This window comes from Sus scrofa, chromosome 14 (genome assembly GCF_054392235.1).
Source record: "Sus scrofa isolate SSC_HxYL_T2T_F1_AM1 chromosome 14, Sscrofa_HxYL_maternal_Yorkshire_Landrace_v2.0, whole genome shotgun sequence".
In the NCBI taxonomy this organism is placed as follows: domain Eukaryota; kingdom Metazoa; phylum Chordata; class Mammalia; order Artiodactyla; family Suidae; genus Sus; species Sus scrofa.
In genome coordinates, this window is record NC_139396.1 from 133,314,108 (window position 1) to 133,340,706 (window position 26,599).

At 50.1% G+C, this 26,599-nt stretch overlaps 2 protein-coding genes across 2 annotated transcripts in view; one reads left to right on the top strand and one right to left on the bottom strand.

Moving 5' to 3' along the window:
* The window catches only part of LOC146397015 (uncharacterized), a 50,523-nt gene extending 46,930 nt beyond the window's left edge, over positions 1-3,593 (bottom strand). Inside the window, exon 1 of the mRNA XM_084997499.1 lies at positions 3,273-3,593. Coding sequence (XP_084853625.1) covers positions 3,273-3,593 — 321 coding nt within the window. The remainder of the gene's footprint in view (positions 1-3,272) is intronic.
* Positions 3,594-5,370: 1,777 nt separating this feature from the next.
* NKX2-3 (NK2 homeobox 3) lies at positions 5,371-8,977 on the top strand. Its single transcript, XM_003359321.5, has 2 exons — positions 5,371-5,925; positions 7,455-8,977. The coding sequence occupies exons 1-2, from the start codon at positions 5,565-5,567 to the stop codon at positions 8,195-8,197; spliced, it is 1,104 nt and encodes a 367-aa protein (XP_003359369.2). The 5' UTR covers positions 5,371-5,564; the 3' UTR covers positions 8,198-8,977.
* Positions 8,978-26,599: the final 17,622 nt, after the last annotated feature.

A 26,599-nucleotide genomic window follows, 5' to 3' on the forward strand; every position in this document is an offset into this window, starting at 1 on the left:
GCCAGCAGTCCACGCTCTCCTACCCCCGACATCCCCGCAGGGTCAGGCAAGTTGGGACTATCCCAGGGCAACGGTAATTCGTTAGGTGCTCTCGAGCTTTAGAGAACCAAGGGCAAGTGGGCAGCTAGGCCCGGGGCTACAGCCGCCCGCCCGCCGACGGAGCGAAGGTCCCTCAGCACCTTGGGAGTCGCTCTCGGTGGCGACCAAAGACCGGGAACTCCAGGCTGGACACAGCGAGGGCGAGATAAGGCGTTACTTAAGCGTCAAGACCTCGGCAAACGTTTCTTTCCAAGTGAGAAAGGGGTTTTTTCGTTCTCAAACAGTTTGAAGTTATCCGCGCCAACCTGACCCCCAGGGAGATTTGGAAAAACAGTTCTGCGCCCGAGGAGGCCAAGGTCCCTCGATTTGCGGTTGACAACAGAGTTGAGAAGATCGCGCTAAGAAGTCAGGAAGAATCTCTGCTTCTTGGCAAATTAACCACATCCCTCCCTGACTTCCAACACGAAACCTTCGTGCTCAGGGCAGGCGCTCTGGTTTAAGTGAATTAATTCGCCAAAGACTGCAGTCAGATTATATTTTAAAAGGTCTAAAGACATTGAAATCTCGATACAGGAAGTTACATTCACACTGGGAAAAAAAAAAGCTAAGGAATGCATCCAGAATTCCAGTTTAATCCCCAAGTCAAAACTGCTCACTGCACTCCCAAATAACACACGCAAATGGTACAAATAAATGTCTCTGTATAGGCATCTTTTATTTAAGTGTTTTCATTTGGAAAAAATATTGACGTTCATTCGACAAAGCTTTTTTGACTTGTGTGTTTTATTGGTAAAACAACTGTTTTGGTGACAAAAGCTGTATTCACATTGTTAACTCGAAATTTTTTGGAGTGGGGCAGATACTCAAAGGTAGATGTGAAATGTCCTATCCCTGAGAAAGTGAAACTCACTTCCTCAGCAAGGGCCTGTAATTTACAAAGAACTACAGGGATTACTGAATTTGGTCTAATTGTCTCCTAGGAAAGGGAAGTGGTGAGTTGTTTAGAAAACTCAATTTTCTACACAAACACAATCTGGGAAAATCTGGCAAATCTTGCATACAAACACATGCAAAACAAGCTAAAATGCTCGAAAGGCCATTTTAAAATTTCTCTTACCAAATTACTGAAATGAAGGGAAAAATCCCTCTCAAGGAATTAGATCCATTTAATGCTTTCTGGGACGGACATACCTAGTTGTTATTTCTTTAAAAGTGGAAAATGTGTTCACCCTTCTCACAAAATACTAGCTTCTGGAATTCTCAAAAATTTGGATAGCTTTCTAACATCTCTCAACTAAAATCCAAACCAGAACACATACACACCATAACCAGCAACTAGAAGATGAAAACCCATTTATTGCTCCTGAAAAAGAGGAAATTTTTTCTTGCTTGCTTTTGTTTGTTTATAAGATGTCATTAAAAAATAAATTTCTAGAAGAGCAATAAAAAGAGAGCAGAAGAAAGAAGGAAAAGAAGAAAGGGAGCAAGAAAATTCAATGAAAAAACATTACCTGAAATATTATTACATAATTTTGGCTAGCTGAGCTCATTGCACCACAGTTTTTTAATGTCTTAATAGAAAATCATTTCTGATTGTGGTAAGACATTTAGATTAGAAAGCCACAATAACTTTCTTTCTTTTTTCTTTTTGAAGCTATCGTTACATAATTAAAGGACTACTTAAACAGGTGAAGGATAACAGAATAAGCAGTGGCATATATAACTAAAACGATCGATTATCTGCCTATATTTATATGTACATAATTAAGCAACTTGTGTGTACAGAATAATTACTTATGGGAACACGTTACAGCTTTCAAAGAACCATCATATTTTTCTTTGATAATTTTTGTAATGATTAACATGTGGCTTTCCTCCCCAAAAGGTATAATTTTATTTATCACTCATGTATCTATATAGCACTTCCCCTCAGATAACTTGCCATCATTTTGCTATGACCTGTAATCACAGATGGGAGGAGGAAGACGTATAAATGTATGATGTGACAAAATCGAAAGTACACAGATCCACTCGGTGAAAACAAAGTCAAATGCTTCCATGGATGCAGATATTTACTTTATCTGACAGTAATTAGCTAAACTGTCTGGAACGAAAACCTATTATTAGTTGAGCACCGCTCTGAGATTTCAAAGATCCTCTTTTCCTGCAAGAGAATTCAAATCCCCCAGAACGCGATAGTAACTTGGATACGCGCTGGAACCAGATTGCACATTCTGATAAGTGACTCCCGAGATCCGCCGCTGTAGTGTAACTACCCCTCTGGTGTTTTCGTTCCAGACAGCGGCTCGAAGCTGGCGGCGCACAAGCCAGCGGCCGTCGGGGCTGCAGGAGCAGGAAAAGCAGGCTGCCCAGAGGTGACTGGTCTGGCAGGGATTCCACAGGGAAGCTCCGCTGGGGGGCAATCAGACTGTCCAAAGGGAGTCTGAACATTTCAGGAGATGCCCCGAGACCCTGCAGGGCTCAAGGCCAAAATCTTAAGGCCAAGATCTTTCCCTCTCACAAAATCAGCCCAGTGCAGAGCTGGGGGTGGGAAGAGAAAGAGGGAACAGAGCTTACAAACCTCCTGCTAGGCCCCTTCGCCTGAGCTCCTCACTGGCCTCTAGGCCCTCCGGCCTGTACTGAGTCGAAGAAGTCTGGTCAGGGGCCTCAGGAGATAATTATTCAGGCCTGGGCCAAGAGTACCTGCTGGGGTAGTAGTGGCAGTGAGTTTGGAGGAGAGCAAACGGCCTAAGCCTGAGGGTGGGGAGGAGACTGCCTTCGGTTTGCTAAGGAAGAAGGCGACGCAACTCTCAAGCAGCGGTAGCGGGTGTGTGGGCGTGTCTCTGTGTTCCCCGCACCCGAGCCAAGGGTTCGAAGACAGAGGGATTCTTGAGCAAGAGCCTAGGGAAGGCCTAGGAGGAAAGCGCCATGGAGAAGCAAGAGAATGAAGCAAGGAGAAATGTAGGTTTCCGTTGGAACCTGTAGAGAGCTATTGTCCGTGGCTTATGTCTTTCTTTTTTTTTCCTAAATCTCGAAATCACTTAAGAAAATCGCCCACGGAGGCGATCAATCAATAAATAAAGGACCAGTGGGGAGCAGAAACATTCCCAATGATAGTCTAGCCCTCGGGTGCGGGTGGAAGAGAGGGGCTGGAAGAAGGTTCCTTCTTTGATGCTTGCCTGCCTCCCGGACGCAGAGTCAAGGAACCCTACCCGGCAGTGCCGCTCACTCACCCCCACCTCTCCCTGAATCTTTGCGGCCCGGGCGCTCGCGATCCACAGCCAAAGCAGGCACATTCTTCTCGCTGCAGCTCCACGGCCTGGTCTGGAGATGCCGGCTCCGCTCGGGGCGTCAGTAGCCTCAGAAATCAAAGCAGAAAAACACCGGGCGCCCCTGCGGCTAAGGGGTGGTCGTCTCGGCGGAGCAAAGGCCAGTTCACGGAAGGTCTCCCCCACCGCCTGCCGGCCGCCACCACCTAAGTACTGCCGGGCGCACGTGGCCCGCGCTGCATCCCAGCTCCCCGGGCGGCCCCAGGGGCTGACTCCCCGCACCATTTCCGCTCCCTCCGGAACAGCCCCGCCTCTCCCCCCTCCCGACTGGCTGTTCCTTCTCATCTCAGCTTTGGGCACCCAGTGCTCCCGCTGTTGCGGGGGCCCTCCCTTGACAGCTCTCCGCTCCTGCCCTCACTTCCATCCTGAGTCTGCCGCCGCCCGGAGGCGTTATCCACGGTCCCTGCACCTTCCACCTGCTCCTTCTAGCTTAGGCCCGTGCTGCCCCAGCTCCTACATGCTGACAGCCAAAAAATGCTTGGGGCGGCTAGGGCCAGCTGAGGGGCGCCACGGTTAGGCCAAACCAGTCCTTCCCCCCCCCTTTTTTTTCAACGCCAACACTGCACACGGTTTTTTTTCTGTGGGCCTCACAGCAGCGCCGGCTGCTCCTCACTGGGCTAGACGTGGTGGCAAGCTAAATTCTATTTGTGTGGGGAGCTGATCTCCACCAGTGCGGAGTTTCCAGAATCTCAGGGGACCCCATAGATTCGCCCACAAAACAACCAGGGCCGCAGGAGGGCGCCAAAAAGCGTGTGGGTTGGGGAAATTAGAAAGGTGTCTGCGAGGGTCAAGGCCTAGACCCAGGCGCCGGATTTCAATAGGCGGAAAAGACGGCCTCTACTCTATGGCTAAGTCACCTCCCATGTGAAGACAGATCCTGCTCTCAAGACCGAATGAAACCACCCACCGTGCGTGGCACTCCGGTCGGTCACGTCATCACCAATGCAGTCAACAAACACTGCTTGATCACCGATGTGGAATAGTGGTAGCTGACACGTACTGAGCATTAACACGCGGGCCCTGCACTAAACTCCTGGAGCGTTTTGCCTCACTTATCCCTGGTAACAACCCTGAATAAGGTTATTACTGTCTTTTTGTAGACAAAGAAATTGACGCTTAGAAACGCCCAAGGCCATACACTGTCTAGGCCAGGATTCAAACCAAGAGCTGTAAGACAACAAAGTTCAGCAATAACTCCATTGTTCTGTCCCTCACATACCTGGTTAGTGCTGTCGCTGGAAAAGCTACAGGAAAGAGCAACTGCAACCGGGACCCTGCCCTCGGAGGGCTCATAGTTTACCCGGGGAGACCAGGCAAGCAATATATCTACAGTACTAGGCGGTAAGTGACAAGGGACACGTGTCCTTTTCTAACACGCGCTGCAAGTTCAGATGCGAGAGAGATGACTTCTGGCTAGGCGATAAGGGATGCTTTCTTGGAGGAGGTGGTATTTGAACAGAGCCTTGAAGGACAGCTTTTGACTCATGGAGATAAGAGCGGTGAAGACATTCTGAGTGGAGGGAACAGCTTGAGCAAAATCAACAAGGCGGGAACGCACGCGTCGCCCATCCGTAGATATATAAAACATTCCCCCTCCGTGGGGACCCAGTGCCGGGTATTTACAAGCCAGGAAGTTTTCCTGCCCCCGCAGCAGCTAGGAAAAAAAACGAGCTCCTGAGCTATCCTTCCTGGCAATTGGTTCGCGGACAGGAAACCTCCCAGAATTGGCTTTGGCCGAGAAGATGCGGCCAGACAGGGTGGAAATCGGTAGTTTGCCGGTCCCAGGCAGTGCGGCCTCTTCCCCAGCGACTCTGACTTCGCGACTCTATACTAGTCCTTGTCTATTTCTGGTAGCTCCACAGCACCCCCTCTCAGTGGATGCGCGGGGCGTGGTCCACCGGAGCTGGAGCCAATGGGGAGGGAGGCCTAGGCGAGAGCCCCGCCCCCGACGTGACGCAGGACCCCCGGCCTCAGGCTTCGTAGCCCCGGCCCCAGTCCCTGCAGTGGCTGTAACAAAACCCAGACCCCCACGTCCAGGCCAATGGAGGCGATTTAGACTGGAGCGGGACCGCGTCTGTCAAAAGCCCGACTCGGGAGCAGCGGCGGAGTCCAGAAGGAGAGCTGGAGCCGCCGCGCTGCCTCCCCGCCCCCGCCGGGATTTATTGAGTATTTGGACTGGACAATTAAGTGGCTCTGATGATGTTACCAAGCCCGGTCACCTCCACCCCTTTCTCAGTCAAAGACATTTTGAATCTGGAGCATCAGCAGCAACAGCACTTCCACGGTGCGCACTTGCAGGCGGACTTGGAGCACCACTTCCACTCGGCGCCCTGCACGCTGGCCACCGCTGACGGGACGCAATTTTCTGACGGAGGGGAAGAGGACGAGGAGGAAGAGGGAGAGAAATTGTCCTACTTGAATTCACTAGCTACAGCCGATGGCCACGGGGATTCCGGGCTCTGCCCCCAGAGCTATGTCCACACAGTCCTGCGAGACGCCTGCAGCGGGCCTAAGGAACATGAAGAAGAGCCGGAGGTCGTGAGGGACCGGAGCCAGAGTGAGTAGAAGGGGAAGGGAAACAAACCCGCACATCTGGAGCAATGGCGGGGTGCCCACAAACTGCCCACAAACCTTGCCAGTAGGGTTGCCCGCCCCTTTGACCTTTGGCTGGGGTCATTCCTGGCCCTGGTCAACAACTCCGTAAAGCGCAGGTGCCTGGGAGGGAGCCGAGCCCGTGCAAAGGGAGAGAAGGACGAGGTGACTCCACCAACTACTCCCCCCAGAGGGGGGGAGGCGATGCAGCCCCTGAGAGAAGGGAAAGTAGTTATTGCTGCCCTGATGCTGATAAGCAATGGGGGCTCAGCTGCTGGGTGCTGACAACTCATGGTATTTTTGATCTTCCCAAGAGCTGGAGGGGCACCGAGCTTGAACTTTTCCCACTTTCCCTCTAGCGTGAGACAAGTTTTCTGAGGCCAGGGCAGGCGCTCCTTCTTCTTGGAAAAGACTGTCCAAGCAGGTTGTGTCCCTAGCATATGCCGGTTACAGGAACTTCGGTAGAGTTCAGCTGAATGATTTCCTCAACTTCACCGCTTAGAATTCAACGTCCTCGCACAGCACCCACGGCACCCGGCAGAGAGGAAAGGGAGGGTGGGTGAGTGCATGGGAATACAGTCCATTCTGAGGGAGTACCGCATTCAACCCCTGAGCCACTGGCCTTTTTTGAAAATTCTTAACGTTTTGCTTTGTGTCCCAGCTGTGCGGCTTTGGCGGAGTAAAAAACGCGCGGAACTTAGATCTCCGCAGCTCAAGTAGGATGGGGGTGAATTGGATAGGGAAAATAGGATAATTGAATAAAGCCTCCAAGGACGTGTTTGTTTCTTAGAGAGGCAGAGCCAAAGAACCTCTTTCCCCAAGAGGAGGTTTGATGTGGCAGAAGCCAAGGCCTATGCTCTGACAGCTCCCCTGGGCCTAAAATCGACGAGAAACTGTCTAAATTAGCCAGTCAATCAAATTTCTTTTTCTCTCTAAGGTAACATAGATGTCCTCACGCAGACATTTAGCTGTAGGTTTGTAGGCTTTTAAAAGTAAAAAATAGTCCCTAGGCATTACATGAACGTTACACTCAGACATTTCCGCGCAGAAAGATTTTTGGCGCAACTCACGCATACCGGCCCCCAAATACCAGTATGCCTCACACCTTCAGCCATTCACGAACGGAGTGTAAAGCATATGAGCTTGCAAATACTGGGTAGTTATGTAGTTGCAAACTTTCATCCTGAAAATCATTAGCACGTCGATTCGCACGTGTAAAACAGGGTAATCTCCCGCAGGAGTTCAAGTTCTAAATAAATGCCTACTAACTACCTCTCGCTATGGAACGTGCCTCTGCCCGCCAAAGGTATTCTGAGGGGCCTTGGACTATCGCAGGGTTCCAAGGCTCCAGGAGCCACAGACTTTCCCCAAAGTCGAGGCAGTTATTACCGCATGCTCCGCGCTGCCAGCAAAAGGGGCCACAGTGCTTTGGGACCGGAGCGGCCGTGAGGCCGGGAACAACTGAGGGACGCTGTTGTTTTGCTTCTTCCGCAGAAAGCTGCCAGCTGAAAAAGACTCTGGAGGCGGCCGGAGACTGTAAGGCGGCGGAGGAGAGCGAGAGGCCGAAGCCACGCAGCCGCCGGAAGCCTAGGGTCCTCTTCTCGCAAGCCCAGGTCTTCGAGCTGGAACGCAGGTTCAAGCAGCAGCGGTACCTGTCTGCGCCGGAGCGCGAGCACCTCGCCAGCAGCCTGAAACTCACATCCACTCAGGTGAAGATCTGGTTCCAGAATCGCAGGTACAAGTGCAAGAGACAGCGGCAGGACAAGTCTCTGGAGCTGGGTGGGCACGCGCCCCCTCCGCCCCCGCGCCGCGTGGCGGTGCCGGTGCTGGTGCGGGATGGCAAGCCTTGCGTCACGCCCGGCGCGCCAGCCTACGGCGCGCCCTACAGCGTGGGTACCGGCGCCTACTCCTACAACAGCTTCCCCGCCTACGGCTATGGGAACTCGGCAGCTGCGGCTGCGGCCGCCGCGGCTGCAGCCGCCGCCGCGGCGGCCTACAGCGGCAGCTATGGCTGTGCGTACCCGGCAGGCGGTGGCGGTGGTGGCGGGGCCTCTGCGGCGGCCTCAGCCATGCAGCCCGCCTGCAGTGCGGCGGGAGGCGGCCCCTTTGTGAACATGAGCAACCTGGGAGGCTTCGGCGGCGGCGGTGGCGGCGGCGGCGCGCAGCCGTTGCACCAGGGTGCGGCGGCCGGGGCCGCGTGCGCGCAGGGCTCCTTGCAGGGCATCCGGGCCTGGTAGGGACCGGGCAGGTCAAGCGGTGGGCCCCTTACAGCAGCCTGGCGCCACGGGACTAAAGCGCGAGAAAGGCTGGATCCCAGGAAGGGCCAAGTCCCCTCGTTAAAAATACAAATATATATGTATATGTCTCGTTCCCCAAGGCCCCACGCGAGGCCTGGGGAAGGGGGCTCAGGGGCGAAGAGGATGCCCAGGAGCGGTCACGGAGACTCTCTCTGAGGCAGAAACACTGGCCAGTTGCCGGGAGGATGATGGCCCCGAGCCTAGCCCCGAAAGGAGTGTGAGAGGTTGGGACTGACTCTGGCTGCCGCTCGGTTCTCCTAGAGAAGAGTTTCTCTCCCTCGGCCTTCCCGCAGCCTCTGCGAAGCGCTGGCGGAGAACCCAAGGACAAAAATTAAAATGAAGGAGAGAAAAATGGGCGTCGTGACTTGAGAGCTCCCCAGGTCTTACCGACCCTCTGCCCTCTTTGCGGGCCGGCGCGCCACACCACAGTCCATTTTCCTTTTCCCAACTGCCTGCTCTCTGCAACAGATACCTCGACCTGGATCTCCGGATTGTCAGGGGGCGTAGACTCTGCGAGAAAAACCAGCGGAGCGAGATCAAAAGTTGGGGGGTTTGAACAAATCCGGGACCTGGTGGCCCACCGGAGGTGTTACCGGGTTTCCTTTCTGTTTCATATTCTGTATTCATCACATATATAATATATATATATATCCACATGCCATGTACACACCCGCTGCCATACACTACAGGAGTCAATAAACAAGGTGCAATATTTTCAAACCGTTGGCCGGCTACAGACTTTGTTTAGCCCATAAAAGTGAGAAGGGATTCTTAACAGGGCAGGCAGGGAGGGGAAAGAGGTGCAAGGGAAAGTAATTCCCGAAGGGCGGTCGTAGGCTTGGTCTTCTCCCCTGCCTCAGTCCCCAGGGTGAAAGTCTGCTCTCCAAGGCTTTGTTCATTCATTTCTCTTTACTGCTGGTAGGGAGGACAGGTCGGAGACTCAGGGCCTTTGGGGGACCTGAGCTTTATAATAATCCCCTCAAGTTTCACCCAGATGCTAGGGCTAGTATCTGGGACTGCGTTGGATCAAGGCTTGGACTCTGCTCCACCTCGACGGTCACCAAGGAAAAGGAGACCTCGGCCCCAGATCTAGCCTTTGGCGGCGCAAAGGCGGCTCCATCTTCGGCCACCGCCCGGGCTTCCTGCGCGCCCGGGGGCGCTGCGCCCCGCCGCGGTCCTGTTCTCCCCTCCCTTCTCCCCCGGCGGCCGCGGCTTTATGCGGCTCCTTGTCACTTGCGGAGAATGCCTGTGCGAGGCCTGTGCTGCCACACGGCCGATTGTGAGCGTGCCAAGGCGGGTGAATGGGGAGGCCTCAGAGCGCCGCGCCATTGTGGGGCCTGGCCCCGCTGAAAGGCGGCTCCGGGCCGGGAAGGTGCGGAAAGAATGGCTTTTTATTGGAGTCCCGAACAAAAGGTGTGGTAGGAAGGCGAAGTCCCCTGCGCGAACAAAAACCCCAGCGCGTCGGGATTGACGTCCCCCCCGAGCTCCCCATTGCTTCTCAGAGCGGGGGCTTTGTGCAGCAGTCTGCTCAACAGAGGGACGGAGAAATGCGCGGGGGTTTTGTTCCCCACTTTTGTGCTCTGGGGGAGGGGGCGGCAAAGGGGAACGGGGGCTGGGCGGGCAGCAGGGAGGGGCGCGCTGATTAGGCCGAGCGGGCCGGGGCGCGGAGACGTTCAGCGGGAGTCGGCGGCCTGAATGCAGGGTCATTATTGCTACAAGTTTAGCAATTTCGCCCTTACTGGAGGGGGCGGGGGCTGCTAGGTTGCTGCAGGGGCCGCCAGGCGGGAGAGCTGCAGAGCCTCGGAGGAGGAGGAGGGAAAAAAAGAGGAAGGGAGAGAGGGAGGCCGACAGGCAAGGGAATCCACCAAAACCCACTGACCGCCCAGGATGAGGCTTGGACGCGTCCAAAGGACCTAGCGGGCGGCTGAAGGCGGCGCCTGGGGGACGAAGACCCGCCCTCCCCTTGCCTCTCTGGAAGCAGAAAGACCCCAGAGCTGGGAGTGAGTTAGTGCACCAGACTGCTGGTCCTTCAGCTCCTCACCGCCAGTTCCCTCCTCTCAAGTCGCCCGCCCGGGAGTTGGGACACCACCTCCCACCACCGCTTTCACCACCATGAGGCCCCAAACCCCCTTCCTGGAGAGCCCTTTCTCTGGAGCTGTCATCTTCCCCTGAGGTGTTTGGGCTAAGGACCGGGAGGAAATTCTTGTTTTCTAATACGTTTCTCACTGTCTGTAGCCGCGAAGGATTCATTCATCCATTCATTCAAAAAAAACGGATACTGATACTGCTAATATATGTTCACTTTACTGTTCTGGTCGCTGGGGACAGTGAAAAAACCAGTGTCAGCAGGCTTAGGAAGTTTATTTGAAGGGGTGTGTATGGCGGGGAGACAACTAACAAATAAATGCGAAAATATGTAGTAAATTCTAAAAAAATAGAATCAGGTACTTGAGAGAGTGTTGTTTTTGAGTAGAGAAGAAATTAGATCTAAGCTGATGCCTGAATGAAAAAAAAGGAAGCCAGTCCAAGCAGCACTTGGCCGTTTCAGCCTCCATGTTTCTGCACTTGTCCTACCGTCCATCTGGATGCCTTAACACCCCCATCTTTCTGATGAACTCTTGCTCCTCCTTCAAGGCCAAGCATTTTTCCTGAACCACCCAAGTAGGGGTAATCACTCCCTCATATGTGCCACCAGAGTCTTAGGTACTTTCCAATATCCCAACATCATGTCATGCAAAGATTTATTTGTCTCTCTCCTTCCACATGAGGGTCTAGTGAGGCCATAGGGGACCAGGTTGGCATCTTTTCCCTCTAGGACAAATAGCAGATCATAGGGCTAGGCTCCTTCAGCATCGCCTTTCTCAATGCCGATGGCCCTAGTGGTGTGGAACTTTGGCATTGGGTGCTGGCTGCAAGGGAGCTGCGGATCAAGACTCTTGGCCCACCTGGGCAGAGCGGGAACACCTGAAATCATCCTCAGAAGATGTGCAACCCATCCCAATCCCAGATGAAGGTCCCATCTTAGGTACCCCGTGGTACCACCTGGAGACACGACTTCCCTCAAAGGATTTTTGCCCCTTGCCCTACCTCTCAAAACCTCAAGAAAAAGAGGCTGAGAACTTACTTGGTGATGACCTTGACAGGAGGACACAAAGCTTAGGGTTGGGAAAGACGCGGGGATAGGGAAGTGTGGGGCGGCGGGGAGGGGGGCGGGAGGGGTGAAAGGTGGGGTTGATAAATCTGAGACCTGCAACTGGGACCCAATTCAACTTTCCCTACTTTTACTAGGTGAGGCATATGGTTTGTCCTGATCAAGATGCTGCCTGGCACTGAGCGCTCATTTCCAAGATGGGATTTCAGCGCTGGTGCACTAAGAGCCCAAGGCTGGGGAGCAGACTCCCTTGCTCCACTAGGGGTTTCCTAAGTAAGCAACTCCTTTTTCTCCCTCCTCATCTGTATCCTGCTGGGCCATGGCCTCGAAGTGCTCCCCAACACCGGATCCCCACCTTCCTTGCTTGGCTTCCTCCTGGCCCACATTAATCTTCCTTTACTCTGCATCCATCCCCTCCTGTTATGGAAAAGAGGCATGTGATTCTCATAGAGGAAACAACTCTGGTTCTATGGGTTGGCTTCTGTGTCGTTTGCGTGTCTCTGGATACTTAAAGCCCGTCTAGACCAGCCTCCTCCTTGCTCGCTGTCCTTCCCCAGATCCTGCAATCTCTTGGTATAAATAGCTCTCATCTCTTCGCTGAAGGATTTCCGTACTGCTCAGTTGCTAGTGTTCCAGTGCCTTGGCTGTCTGAGGATGAAAACACATCTGAGGATGAAAAAACCTGACTAACAGCTACCTCTTCCTTGAGCTGCTTCTTCAGGGAAAAAGACTCTCTCCCAGGCTCAAACTAATGCTTCACCGATTGTCCTGTGAGTCAGGAGGAACTGTAAAATACAAACTTGTTAATGTCCCATGAGACTTTGAACAGGTAAAGTAAGTTGTCTCTTAGGGCTCTGGTTTCTGAGCTCTAATGGAGATAAAAAGATGGACTATGTGATTTCAGACATCACGTCTTGTTCAAACCCTCCTTGCTTCCATGAATGAGTAGATAAACCCACCCCTCCCAATGACTGGTGTTGCCTTGGACTTAAGGAGTCGGTAGGCACTACTAGTGAGGCAGGTGGAATAGGTTCTAGAAGGCCAGCATTTTTTTTTTTACCCTGTGGAGCCTAATCTTGAGGGGTTAAGAGGATGACTGTGGACTCATGCTACATCCATTCCAATTTTAGCATCTCCACAATCAGCAGTAGAGGCCTTGAGTAAATTAGGAGCACTCTGAACCTCAGTTTCCTCCTGTGTAAAATGGGTATGCTTATCACACCTCTCATAAGTTTTTTTTTTCCTCTTACAGCAAAACACACAAATATTGTGTACAACTCAATGAATGTTTACATATGTAAATGCTCATGTGCCAATCACCTTGGCTTTGAAAATTAAATGCGATGATCCATGTAAAAGCAGCTCTAGTGTCTGGTATGCATTAGGCATTGCATCCATGTTACAAGCCAGGCTGGTGCTAGGCACTGTGTATAACCGAGAAGGGCGGGACTATATTCTGCCTTTGGGGCAGCTCCAGGTGTGCAGGGAGAGTCCGGCGGCCCCGAGGATTTGGAACCCCATCACTGTGGGAGCTCGACACCGCAGAGGCGGGTCGGAGCTACTGTTGGTAAGCCAGGGGCAGGGGGGCACCCGGCGGGGTCTGAGGGACTGGCAAACTTCTCAGAGGTCTGGATCTGGGGAATTCGACTAAAGGGGAAGGTGAGAGGAGGTTTCTAGGCAGAGATGAGAATCCCCTCCAGCCCATCGCTGCAGGGAAGAAAGGGTCGGGGGTGGGGGTAGGGGTGGGGGGGTGGGGGAGGGGGAAGTAAATTCCAGGCGCTCTCGGTAGGGCCTCTTGGGGTCCGGAGCCCCGCGCGTCCCGGGTGCCGCCTGGGTGACCTGGGCCGGCACAGCTCCGCCGGGTGGGGCCGAGTGGGCGGGCGCTCGGCTGGAGAACGGCGCGTGCAGGAGGCGGGCTGGTTCAAGGCCTCCGTCGCGGCCTCCTCCTCCTTCGCTTTCTGGTTCGGGGTCCAGAGGGGACGTCCCCGGCGCCTTCTCACAGTTCGAGGGGCCCGAGCCCGGGAAGAATAGCGGACTATTGGTGACCAGCGTTCATTGCTCCGCGGCTGCCCGGCGCCGCAGGAACCGGAGGAGCCTCGGAACCTCCGCGGGAGGCGCAGGTGCCGCGGGGCCGGGCGCCGCGTCTCAGACGGGCCTGGGGCGGTTCGAGCCGCCCGGGCAGGGAGCGCGCCGGCGAGCCTCGGCAGAGCTTGGCCGGCTCTCGGGGCGAGAGTCCGGACTGGAAGAGCCAGCCGTCTGGACGGTCGCGACCCGGGCGCGGAGCCAGGCCCAGAGCGCGGCGTGGAGGTAGGACGCTCGGCGGAGGGTTCGGTGAGTCCTTAAGGCCGCTGGGCCGAGTCCGGGAGGCCTGGGGTGGGAAGGGGGCGCTGACCTCAAAACTACGCTTGCTTTATGGAAAAGACGCCTCCCCCTAAAACCTAGACTGAGGTTTAACCTAGACGTTTAATAGCATAGTTCTCCAAAAGGGTGTTTAGAAAATTTATTGAAGTATGAAATACACCCAGGAATACGTACAGCTCACGGAAATCTCCATAAACCGAATGCTCCCTGTGAACACCGCCCAGGTGAACAAACAAAACAGTACCAGCCCCCCACCTCCACCCCACGTCCCGTCAGGCTCCCTCCCTCCTTGTCACTACCGCCAGGGGTAGCCACTATCCTGGCTTCTAACAGGATAGATTAGTTCTGCCTGGTTCGGAACATTATGTACACGGAATCACAGTGTATACTCTTAGGCGCCTGGCTTTGCTCATTTTTGATACTTAACTATATTGTGTGTCCTAGGTTGTGCGTTGCTTTAGTTTAGATTGTTCGCTTGTGTGACTGTGCCACAATTGATTTATCCATCTTGCTCTTGATGGGCAGCGTTTGTGTAGTGTCTAATTTGGGGCTGTTGGGAGTCATGATGCTACAAACATTCTAAAACAGTATCCAGTAGAACTTGCTGCAGTGATGGGAATGTTCCCATCTGTGCTGCCCAGTGTGGGAGCCACCAGTCACCTGTGGCTGCTGAGCCCTTGAACCCTGGCTGGTGTGACTGAAGGAATTGGATTTTTAATTTTCTAAACTTCTAATTAATTTAAAGAGTCATATGTGTTGGACAGCACAGCTCTAGTCTGCTTTCTTGGTGACTGACTATTGCACATTGCTATTCTGTACATACCAAGGGGTGTATTTGCTTTGTCATAGGAGAGGAATATCAGCTTTAGTAGATTCTGCCAAGTGGTTTTCTAAAGTTGGTTGTACCAGTTAACACTCTCACCAGCAGGACCACATTGCTTCCCAGGACTGAGTATTTTCCTTCCATTTCTCTTTCATTGTCGCCGCTCTGGTGAGTATGTAGTTAAAAGAGGCTTTTGTAAGGAAGGCTATGAACATTGCCCTTTAACTCCGGTGAAGAGGAGGATGGTGATGGTTGGAGGATTTCTGGGGGACAGGGAAATAATACAGGGGTCTAAAGCTTACCCTTTATACCGCTTCTCTTCGTCAGCCTTCTGCCCTAGGAACTAGACCCAGTTTAGCAGAGCAATGGCCAAGAGGCTGTATGTTTGCAGGTGACTGCTCTCCCCCATCTGTTGTTACGTTTTTTCCTTCTTAAAATCAGCAGCCGACTTCCTTTATATTCCTTCTTATAACTGGACTATCCCACCAGAGGACATGGTGAGACTGCCTAGCAGGCTGTAGCTGTGGCCGAGAAGCCAGGTTTTGTGCCAGCTGCAGTTTTGAATTCACAGCTTGGCCTTGTATAAAAAAGCATGAATATGCCTGAGTGTCCTACATCACTGACTTGCTGAGAAGCAAAGTCAACCCTGCAGAGGCAGTAGGGGAACTCCTTACTGTGTCAGGCCGTGTGTGTGCGTGCCTGTGTGTGTGTGTGTGTGTGTGTGTTGCTTTGTAGACATTCTGTCTAATCCTCAGAATAACCTTGTGAGTTCTTACATGTGGAAACTGAGGCTCAGAGATGTTACATCGTTCCTCTCAAGGCCACGCAGTAAACAGTGGCAGCAACCCCAGTAGGACTTTCCGCCCAAGGCCACTGAGATGTTAGAACATTTCTGGCATTTTCTACCTCCCTTCCCTGGTACACAGAGACTTGGTTGGTGCAGATCTTGAAATTCTGGATCAAATTAGATAGCCTCCGTTAAGCATCCCTATGGACAAATCCAAACCAACCATTGATGAGTTGAATGTGGTCAGTTAAGCAGAGGAAGTGTTTGTCATGTTGTAATACCAGTGGAGTTCACTTTGAGTGACACACGGGTTCTTGCAAAGCTGTGTGCAGAAGAGCTTTTTGCTTGTGGGGAATGGAGAAAAACTGAGTACATTTTAAGTTCATCTCTGGAATTTTTTTCTTAAAAGTATCCCAAAGTGAATTGTTTTGTAAAGTGAAGGGTTCTTTTGAAATATGAATAATAACCTAGCATTTGCTTTGTAAGTTTGGGTTTTCAGATAATAAAGGTGAAGAGCAACTCAAAACAGGATTCAGCAATATTCCACACAATATTTCTTCTTTCATTGAGAAGGATTTTTTTGTTTGTTGTTTGTTTTTTGCTTTTTAGGGCCACACCTGTGGCATATGGAAGTTCCCAGGCTAGGGGTCGAATTGGAGCTGCACCTGCAGGCCTACAACACAGCCACAGCAACGTGGAATCCAAACCGAATCTGCCACCTACACCACAGCTCATGGCAATGCTGGATCCCCTACCCAATGAGCAAGGCCAGGGATTGAACCCGAATCCTCATGGATACTAGTCAGATTAATTCCCTCTGTGCCACAACCAGAACTCCTGAGAAGGATTTTAATGAACGTTTCACTGGATCATCTTCTTTTTTTTTTTTTGGCCACACCTACATCATGCAAAAGTTCCTAGGCTAGGGATTGAACCTGCACCACAGCAATGACCCAAGCCACTGCAGTGACAACCTTAGATCCTGAACCTGCTGAGCCACCAGGGAACTCCTCACCTGGACCATCTTGACAGTGAATTCTCTGGGAGGTCCACAGATTCGTTCTCTATCCAGATGATAAATTACTGGAAATCCAGTGCCCTTGGTGGCTGCTGGTAGATTTGGGCTTAACGTGGGTGTGTTTTATGATCCCTGATCACTTGGCGAGCCCCTCACAGATGGGGCTGAAGAGTCAAATGGGTTATTAGATTAAAAGACCTTTAAGGTCCCATCCAGTCTTGAGATTCTCTAAATTAAATGTGTTAGATGCCTGTAGATTCAGAGATTTCAACTGTGCTGGTGGGAAGGGCCTTGGTTTTATTTTATTTTTTTAATTTTTATTTTATATTGGAGTGTAGTTGATTTACAGTGTTGTGTTAGTTTCAGGTGTACAGCAGAATGATTGTTATATGTATATCTATTCTTTTTCAGATTCTTTTCCCCATATAGGTTGTTACAGTATATTAGTAGAGTTCCCTGTGCTGTACAGTAGGTCCTTGTTTATCTATCTTGTATATGGTAGCGTGTATATGTTAATCCCTCATTTATCCCTCCCCCTCCACCTTTCCCCTTTAGTAACCATACATTTGTTTTCTAAGTCTAAGAGTCTTTTTCTGTTTTGTAAATAAGTTCATTTGTATCAATTTTTTTTTTTTTTTTTGCTTTTTTTAGGGCTGCACCCGCAGCATATGGAAGTTCCCAGGCGAGGGGTCTAATCGAAGCTACAGCTGCCAGCCTACGCCACAGCTCACAGCAATGCCAGATCTTTAACCCACTGAGTGAGGCCAAGGATCAAACCCACAACTTCATGTTTCCTAGTCGGATTCATTTCTGCTGAGCTACGATGGGAACTCCTGTATCATTTTTTAAGATTCCACATATAAGTGATACCATATGATATTTGCCTTTTTTTGTCTGATTTACTTCACTTAGTATGATAATCTCCAGGTTATCCATGTTGCTGCAAATGTCATTATTCCCTTCTTTTTTATGACCGAATAATAGTCCCTTGAATATCTGTATACCACATCTTCTTTATCCATTTCTCAGTTGATGGACATTTAGGTTGCTTCCATGTCTTGGCTGTTGTAAACAGTGCTGCAGCGAACATTGGGGTACATGTATCTTTTTGAATTGTGGTTTTCTCCAGATATATCCCTCAGAGTAGGAATGCAGGATCATATAGTAGTTCTATTTTTACTTTTTTAAAAAACCTCCGTACTGTCCTCCATATTGGTTGCACCAATTTACATTCATACCAACAGGGTTGGAGGCGTCCCTTTTCTCCACACCCTTGCCAGCATTTATTGTTTATAGACGTTTTGATGATGGCCATTCTGACTGGTGTGAGGTGATACTTCTTTTTAATTTTGATTTGCATTTCTTTTTGTTTTGTTTTGTTTTGTTTTTTGCCTTTTTCTAGGGCCGCTTTTTTGCATTTCTTTTTTGTTTTGTTTTGTTTTGTTTTTTGCCTTTTTCTAGGGCCGATCCCTCGGCATAAGGAGGTTCCCAGGCGAGGGGTCGAATTGGAGCTGTAGCCACCAGCCTACGCCAGAGCCACAGCAACACGGGATCCAAGCCGCATCTGCAACCTACACCACAGCTCATGGCAACGCCGGATCCTTAACCCACTGAGCAAGGCCAGGGATCGAACCCGCAACCCCACGATTCCTAGTCGGATTCGTTAACCACTGCGCCACGAAGGGAACTCCTTGATTTGCATTTCTTTAATCATTAGCGATGTTGAGTGTCTTTCCATGTGCTTTTTGGCCATCTGTCTGTCTTCCTTGGTGAAATGTCTATTTAGACCTTCTGCCCATTTTTTTGATGGGGTTGTAGAAATCACCAAAGTCCAACTCTTTTCTGAGGCTGAATCCTGCTGGAGTATCCTGGGTAATAAACTGTCCCTTATCCCCTGACACCACCCAAGGGAGAACCACTCACCTCTCTGCTCCATACGTGTGAGAAAGTTCAGCCTTGTGTTCACGTGGAAGCTGCCTCCTGAAAATTCCATGAGCTGCTCCTCCTGTTCCCACAGATATCTCCTCCTTCTGCATGTCAGTTCTTCAGATATTTGAAGCCAGCCGTGGAATCCCATGTAGACCTTCCCTTCTCCAAGTGAAATAGCCTCGGCTTCTTTGACTGTCCTCAACCCCCTGGTCGTTCTTCGGTGGCTGTTCTCAGCTCACCCATTTCTTCTGTGCCTGGGCTGTTCTAGTATATTTCCCATAGGAGGGGTCCATCTTCCTTTGCCTTTAAACCTCTCCATCTTTCCATACTCTTTTTTTTTTTTTGCATTTTTAAAATTAGAGTTGATTTACAGGGTTGTGCCAATTTCTGCTAGACAGCAAAGTGACCCAGTAGTGTGCGTGTCACACACACACACACAAACACACCCCTATGCATATATAAACATACATTCCATTTCTTATATTATCTTCCATCGTGGTCTAGTCCAAGAGACTGGATACAGTTCCCTGTGCTTTACAGCAGGACCTCATTGCTTATCCATTTTAAAGGTAATACTTTGCACCTCCGAACCCCACATTCTGTCCTCTTCTAAGAAGGCGGAGGACCACTGGGAGGAGCTCCCTCATGGATTCCACTCTCTTCCATTTATGTTCTTATTTCCTAGTCTTCAAAGGAGCAAGTATCCCTTCTCTCCAAAAATAAAACTCTCCCTTATAGTCCAGAAACAAACTCTCTTTCCTATTTCTAAAAACAGTGCTTCTTATTTTGAGGTCTGAAGTTCCCCCCACCGTACCATTTAATATTGTCCACCCTCCTTCCTCTCACCCTCAGACCTGTAGCAGTCTTCCCCTGTTATCCTCTCTTAACACTGGTGTCCCTTCCATGGATATGTTTTCTTCCCCTTTTGGGTCAAATGGCTGCATCTTTGTCTTGACAACTCCTTCCTTTTCCCTCAGCCTGAATGATGCTTAGCTCCCAACTGGTGACTATTGATGCTCAGTTGGAAGTGACCTTAGTAGTCAGCTCGTTGGACGCTTTCCCTGATGTCCGGTTCCCTTCAGCACCACTCCTGGGGTATTAAAGTCCTCGTTAATTACCTGAGACTCATTCTTTGAGATAAGATGGCTTCTCTTGTGTTTGTGTTTTATTACCTCTCCTTCATTGTTTGGCATAATGATATTTTTTTTTTCCTGAAAAGTCTGGAAAATTTTTGACACCCTGTACTATTCTGATCATTTTCTTTCTCCAAGAGTAACTAGTCCTGGAGTTCCCATTGTGGTTCAGTGGGTTAACTACCCAAACATAGTGTCCATAAAGAGGCAGGTTTGATCCCTGGCCTCGCTCAGTGGGCTAAGAATCCAGTGTTGCCATACCGTGGACTGTAAAAAGACAAAAAAAAATAAACCCCAAAACAACAAAAAAACCCCAGTAGCTTCTCATCCTCTTTCTTCAGGCCTGCAAAATGGAACCCTCCCAGTCTCCAGGACTTCTTTGTACTCTTGCTGTCCTAAAGTTTGTCATTGCACACACACAGTGTCAGCCAGCCCTTTTATAATAAGGGTCCCTGAATCTATAGCTTTAGCTTGGTCTCTTTTAATGTCGTATTTTCAGATGCCTGAGGGAATCCTACTTGTACCATTGTCACCTCAAGCTCATCACCATTCCGCCAGCCTACTCACATCTCAGCCTCTGCCAACAGCATCACCTTTCCCGGTTCTCTTCACTTGGTTTGGAACCAATCACACGTGGTTTCCCTGAGAGTCTGTCTTCACTTAGAGCAGAAGGGATGGGAGAGCTAACACTGTCTGAACACCTAAACATTTCACCCTCCGGGTTCTGTAGATCCTGACCTGTTTAATGCTGGAACCATCCTGAAAAGTGGGTGCCATTATCTCTCTCTTTAAGGGTTAAGAAAGCAATTTTGGGAACATAAATATCTTGCTTTAAGAACCCTCAGCTCTTACGTGACAGAATCCAGGGTTCAAATCCCGACTGTCTGATTCTAAAACCCAAGCACTCTACTATAATGGCCCTCTAACTTGTCACCTTGACTTAGGCGTATCACTGATAAACCCCATCTTCCTCCTGGCACAGATTCATTTTCCCCAAATGCCTCTTAGTCAAAGGTACCTACATTCTCTCAACTATACCCTGGCCCCTCACTGTATGTAGGATCACATATATTCTCAAGACTACTAGTGAACCCTCATTACCATACCTGATCAACCAAATTCCTCATTATTTTTTAGTGATCTGTGCAGTCTCCTACTGTTCCTCTCCCTCAACCTCTCTGTCTGCCATGCTCATTCCTGGAGGAACCTTTCAGCCCCTCCCAGTCAACCTCCTCCTAACTTGTAAGTCTAATGCCTCCCAATTATGAAGGCTTTTCCAGTTACCACAGCTCCCAGGAATCAGGTGTCACATTCTCTTAGTATAGATGAAATAGCTTCATCTGCAAAATTTAGCTCTTGATTCAAGTAGTGGTTTTATTTACTGTCTCATTATTTCATCCTCAATTTAAAAATAAGCTTCTGGAGTTCCCATTGTGGCTCAGTGGGTTAAGGACCTGACATTGTCTCTCTGAGGATGTGGGTTCGATCCCTGGCCTTGCTCAGTGGGCTAAGGATCTGGCATTGCTGCAAGCTGCAGCATAGATCGCAGATGAGGCTCAGATACCATGTTGCCATGGCTGTGGCGTAAGCCAGCAGCTGCAGCTCTGATTCGACTCCTGGCCTGGGAACTTCCATATGTGGAACATGTGGCCATAAAATAAATAAATAAATAAAAATAAGCTCCTTCAGGTTTCTTTTGTATTTCTTACAAAGATAGATATAAATGAAATAATTTAGGAGAAAAATGCTTAGAAAAGTATAAATTGCACTATAAACAAAGTCTATTATTCTTAAAATTACTAGTGTTATAAACATTGGCAAAATGTATTGGGCCCAGATTCAACAAATGCAGAAACTCGAGGGCTTGCATAAATAAGTCAGACTCCTCCCCCTCCTCCTCCCATTTAATCCTTAACAGTGCCTTCCTGCTGTCTCAGACTCTACGAATGAAAGGAAAGGCACCCACATTGCCCACTAGAAGACTGACTTTTTAAGGACAAGGAACACTTGTCTTGTCCATTGAGTACAGTGTCCAGAATATGCTGGGTGTTTGATACGTGTGTGATAAAAGAATGAACAACTGGAGATAGGACCTGAACCAGATGTTGGGGGCCTACATTCTACTTCTTTGGGATTCTTTTCCTGTTTCCCCACGTGGAATGAGAAGCGTCAGAGCTGGAAGGGATCGGACCAGCCTCCCCATTGTAGAGATGAAAAAACAGTTCTAAAGAGGAGACCATCTGTAGGAGTTCCCGTCATGGCTCAGTGGTTAACGAATCCGACTAGGAACCATGAGGTTGCGGGTTCGATCCCTGGCCTTGCTCAGCGGGCTAAGGATCTGGCGTTGTTGCCGTGAGCTGTGGTATAAGTTGCAGAGGTGGTTCAGATCCCATGTTGCTGTGGCTCCGGCGTAGGCTGGTGGCTACAGCTCTGATCAGACCCCTAGCCTGGGAACCTCCATATGCCGCAGGTGCGGCCCTAGAAAAGGCAAAAAGACAAAAAAGAAAAAAAAAATAGAAGAGACCATCTGTCCCCAGGTCACCCTTCCTCTTTGTGGCCTTCTGGCATTCTCTCCAATCCAGTGTCTCCCCCACTGCCATTCTTCATCTCCCTCTTCTCAATGTTCTGCCCCCCACATGTCCCCAGCCCTTCTTCCTCTATTGCAGGTGCCCTTTTCCCATCTCCTCACCCCGCTCTGCACTCTGCATGCTCCCAATTTGTGTTTCATACTGTACATAGTGCTCTTATGAATGTGTACAAAAAACTACCTCTGAGGTTGTCGGCATACACGCTTTAAAAACGTGTGACCCTCTGGGAGAAACACAGCCTCCACCAGAAGTTTCAGTTCAGAATCTCTTTAGAGGCTCTCCCCAGGGCTCAAATGCCTTTTCAGAATTTCCTTGAGTCCAGAAACATAGTAGAATTTTTAGACTAATCAACCATAGCCTAACTGCTTCAAGTGCCAGGCAGTGTACTGGACATTCTAGAAGGCTCATGATAACCCTGCAACCCCAAGGCTAGCAGCCCTATTTTGCAGATGAGTAAACTGAGGTTCAGAGAGGTAAAACAACTTGCTCAAGGTCACACAGCTAGTATCAGAGCAGGAGACTGAACTGATCTATTTGCTTTCTCCAGAAAAGTCTTTGAGACACACTGACCAACTATCTACCGCTTCACTTTGAGGTCCACTTGCTCCTCAATGGCTGTTCTTGGTGAGTGAGGTCTCTCATGTAAGAACCGCCCCCATACCTTGGCTCTGTCCCTGCTCCCTTCTGCTCTCTGGAGCCATCTGAAGCGGTGCCCTGTCTGCGCCCTCTAGTGGTCACAATGGGATGCACAACTCTCCCTCTCCCTTTCCCTCTCCCTCTCTCTCTCTGTCTTTTTAGGGCTGCACCCACGGCATATAGAGGTTCCCAGGATAGGGGTCGAATCGGAGTGGTAGCCACCGGCCTACACCACAGCCACAGCCACAGCAGATCCGAGCTGCATCTGCGACCTACACCACAGCTCACGGCAACGCCAGATCCCTAACCCGCTGATCGAGGCCAGGGGTTGAACCTGTGTCCTCATGGCTGCTCGTCAGATTCTTTTCTGCTGAGCCACGACGGGAACTCCCGGATACACAACTCTTTATGGTGCCCCTCTGAGGACTTCTGGCAGCACCCTCTGGTGTTGCCCAGGGACCCAAAGTCACATAGACTCAGGCTTCAGAGGGGTACTTGTCTCCCAGTGTGGAAGGCGAGCTGTCCCTTGAGGAGGGACCTGCATTTTCCGAGTCCCCTACTCCTGATAGTCCTTTAAGGAAGACCCACCCATGTCTGACAGTGATCAAAGTCAGATAAGAGAGGGACTTGGCAACAGCCCCAAATTCCTCTTCAGCAAGTCAGCAAGAGCCTATGACTCAGAGTCTATGTAACGGATGTCTGTTCTTGACTTCCATAGTCCTTTGCTCATGGACATAGCTATGCCTAGTATTGTGCTGAGTTCTCAAGTTTACACGCCTTTGGTAGGTCTCAGTCTCGCTAAGCAACAGTGTCCTCATCTGAAAACAGGGAACACCTGCCTCACCTCCCTCCAGGGGGAATGAGGATCTAGCCAGAGAGAAAATGTAACATGGGTGTGAGGTTTGAGATAGTCCACTCTCCTCTCTCGCTGGAAACAGTGGAGCCCATGTGCAGATCAAGCCCCCAGAGCTGCCCACAATCTTGCAGCCTCTTTCAGATAAATAAGCAATCCAATTGAACTCTGGTCACCATAGGACCATGGGTGCTTTTGGGCAAATTAGCAAAAGGCATCACTTCCTCCAAGGAGACATGGCTTCTGCCAGCTGCTGGGCCTAGTGGAAGGATATGGGTATCTCTTAGACCAGGCACTCTTGTTCAGTGAACAACCCACACAGCCAAACATGGAAGCTTTAGCGCCATATGTATCTATTAAACCCTCTCCTCACTCCCCGAATAATATGACACTGAATGGATATGCTGACCACATTTACTGTACACAAAAACCATCACTGTTTGAGGAAAAATTCAGCAACAAATAGGTGACTTGGCTTCTACCTGTTGGAGGAAAAGCCTTGCCCTCTCACCACGTTTGCTTGATTTCCTCAGGCACTGGGATAAACATTCCTCTTGCCATTGTCCCTACAGCCTAAAGAATTCCTCCCTTAAATGACCAAGGTTCCTACAGTGGATTTAATCCTTAAGTCACTAAAAGTGCAGATGAAGACCTGGCTTGCGAACAGTGATGAATTAGAGACTCACACTCGAGGGCAAGTGAGAACAAATAACCCTGTGATGAAAGATGACAGCCCTGGGCAGGAGCAGGGCTGCGAAGGACATTTAGACGCCGTTTTCGTCTGTTTCCCCTGATGTTCTTCGCTCTCTCCATCCACTTCTCCTTCCCCTCCCCTCCCCCTCCTCCATCCTCCTTCTGCCTCTCTCTTTCTCTCTGCCTCTTCCTCTTTAAACCTCTGCTAGGCATTCTATCTTCCTCTCTCCTTCTCCCTTCCTTCTTTCTTCCCTCACTTCTCCCTTTCTGTACTAACTGACCTATAATTTGAAATGAAAGACTATTTGATAGCTTGGAGTTCCCTGGTGGCTCAGAGGGTTAAGGAGCTGGTGTTGTCACTGCTGTGGTGCAGGTTTGATCCCTGGCCTGGGAACTTTCGCACACTGTGGGCAAGGCCAAAAAAAAAAAAAAAAAAAAAAAAAGAAAAAAAAAAGAATAAAATAAAATAAAAAGGGAATATTTGATAGCTTGATGTGGTCTATTATTCTATTATTTGTATTGAAAAATAAGGCAATTCAATCATGGAAACAGCAGTTATATTAAATTGCCTTTTTATTTGTATATAAACTATAGTACTTTTTTCCGTGCATCAGTGGTCTTTCTCTTTCAAAGGATAGAGAGCCCCCCCCCCCCCAGTTTATCCAATGCAAGAGAGCCAGCAAGGTAGCACTCATTTGATTAACATCAGGAGGAAATGCTCAGGATACCAGCATCAAGGAAGTTTTCAAATCCTACGCCAGGCTCCTTGCTTTGTTCCCAGCCTGCCCCCACCCTCGCATCCCTGGAGTTTTCTGGAGAAAGCAGATAGATCACTTCAGTGCCCTCAGACAGAAAATGGAGATCCAGAGAAACTGCATGTTTCTCCAAAGTCACCCAGCCTGTTCATGGCAAAACCTTGAGTAGAACCTATGTGTCAAGCACAACAGATACATTACACTGGGTGTATCATGTTAGGGTATCATCAGAAATAGAAGAATTTGAGCAGCGTGATAAGACTCAGTTACCAGTTAAGTGGAATTGTGACCTCCAGGGAGATGCTAGATCATTTAAGCAACACGCATCTACCAGGTGGACCAAAGTCTATAGATTACATGTCAGATTCACGTTCACACACAATAGGTCACTCTAATGGAGGGGTCAGGGATATGGGCCGTGCACACAGAAGATGATCTGTTTTCCTTTCAGCACTCAGTACGCACCCAGCACCTCCGGCGCTGACATGTTGGGCAACAGCTCACCGCAAGCAGCTGTTCCTGTTAGTGTCCGCCCCCTGCATCCTCTAAGTACCTTCTGCAATCTGCCATGTGACTCCTCTTCCCAAGAAGGCTGTGATCTGCAATTAGCAGGCAGCCTTGCTGACTGGCTTTGAGGTTTAAGTCTTGAATTCCTGAGAACACTTTGTTCTCTTCCTCTTTTCCTCCCTCCCTTCCTCCCCTCCTCCCTCCCTCCCCTCCTCCTTCTCTCCTTCCTTCCTTCCCCTCTCTCTCCCTCCCTTCCTTCCTTCCTTCCTCCTTCCCTCCCTCCCTCCTTCCTTCCTTCCCCTCTCTCTCTCTCCCTCCCTTCCTTCCTTCCTCCTTCCCTCCCTCCCTCCTTCCTTCCTTCCCCTCTGTCTCTCCCTCCCTTCCTTCCTCCCTCCCTCCCTCCCTTCTCTCCTTCCTTCCCCTCCCTCCCTTCCTTCTTCTTCTTTTTTTTCTCTTTTTACAGCAACACCTGCAGCACATGAGCAGCAGCAGCTGCCGGCCTGCACCGCAGCTACGGCACCTCCAGATCTAAGGGATACAGACACAATAAGCCAGGTCCCTGCCCTGCAGTTTGTTACCGTCTCATGGGGGCAGGGGAGGGGGGTGGAGGGTGCACATTCATGAAGAACAGTTTCCTGCCTCGAGGATGGGAACGAATAACTTGTGGGTCATACAGGGTGTTATTGGCCCAAGATGGGGAGGGGTGGGTGGCCAATCAAGACAGGCTTCTGGGAGGGGGTGACACATGAGCCAAGGTTTGATGAATGAATAGGAGTTGGCCAGGCTAAGTGAAGAAAGGGAAAACTAGTTCTGTCAAAGGAAAGGTGGGAAGCTAGTGGGAGAGGGGCTTGAGGGAGAGCTCGGGGCAGGTTGTGCTGCTGGTGTCACTTTCTCACACTGAAGCCATCTCTTTGGGGGGAGAAACAGGGAGAAAGGCATAGGCTTTATTTTGATTCTAGGAACAGTTTCCTTTGGCTTTAGAACTTAGGTTGGTGTAATGGGGGACGCTGTGCAGAGGAGAGGGGTGTATGGGAACTCTCTCTTCTGTCTGGTCAATTTTTCTCTAAACCTAAAAATGTCCTAACTAAGAATGAGGTCTATTCATTTA

Excerpts from the sequence above, each read along its gene's own strand:
- NKX2-3 (XM_003359321.5), top strand. The coding sequence starts at position 5,565 with ATGATGTTACCAAGCCCGGTCACCTCCACCCCTTTCTCAGTCAAAGAC. Across the intron at positions 5,926-7,454 it reads CGTGAGGGACCGGAGCCAGA|AAAGCTGCCAGCTGAAAAAG; the intron begins GTGAGTAGAAGG and ends CTTCTTCCGCAG.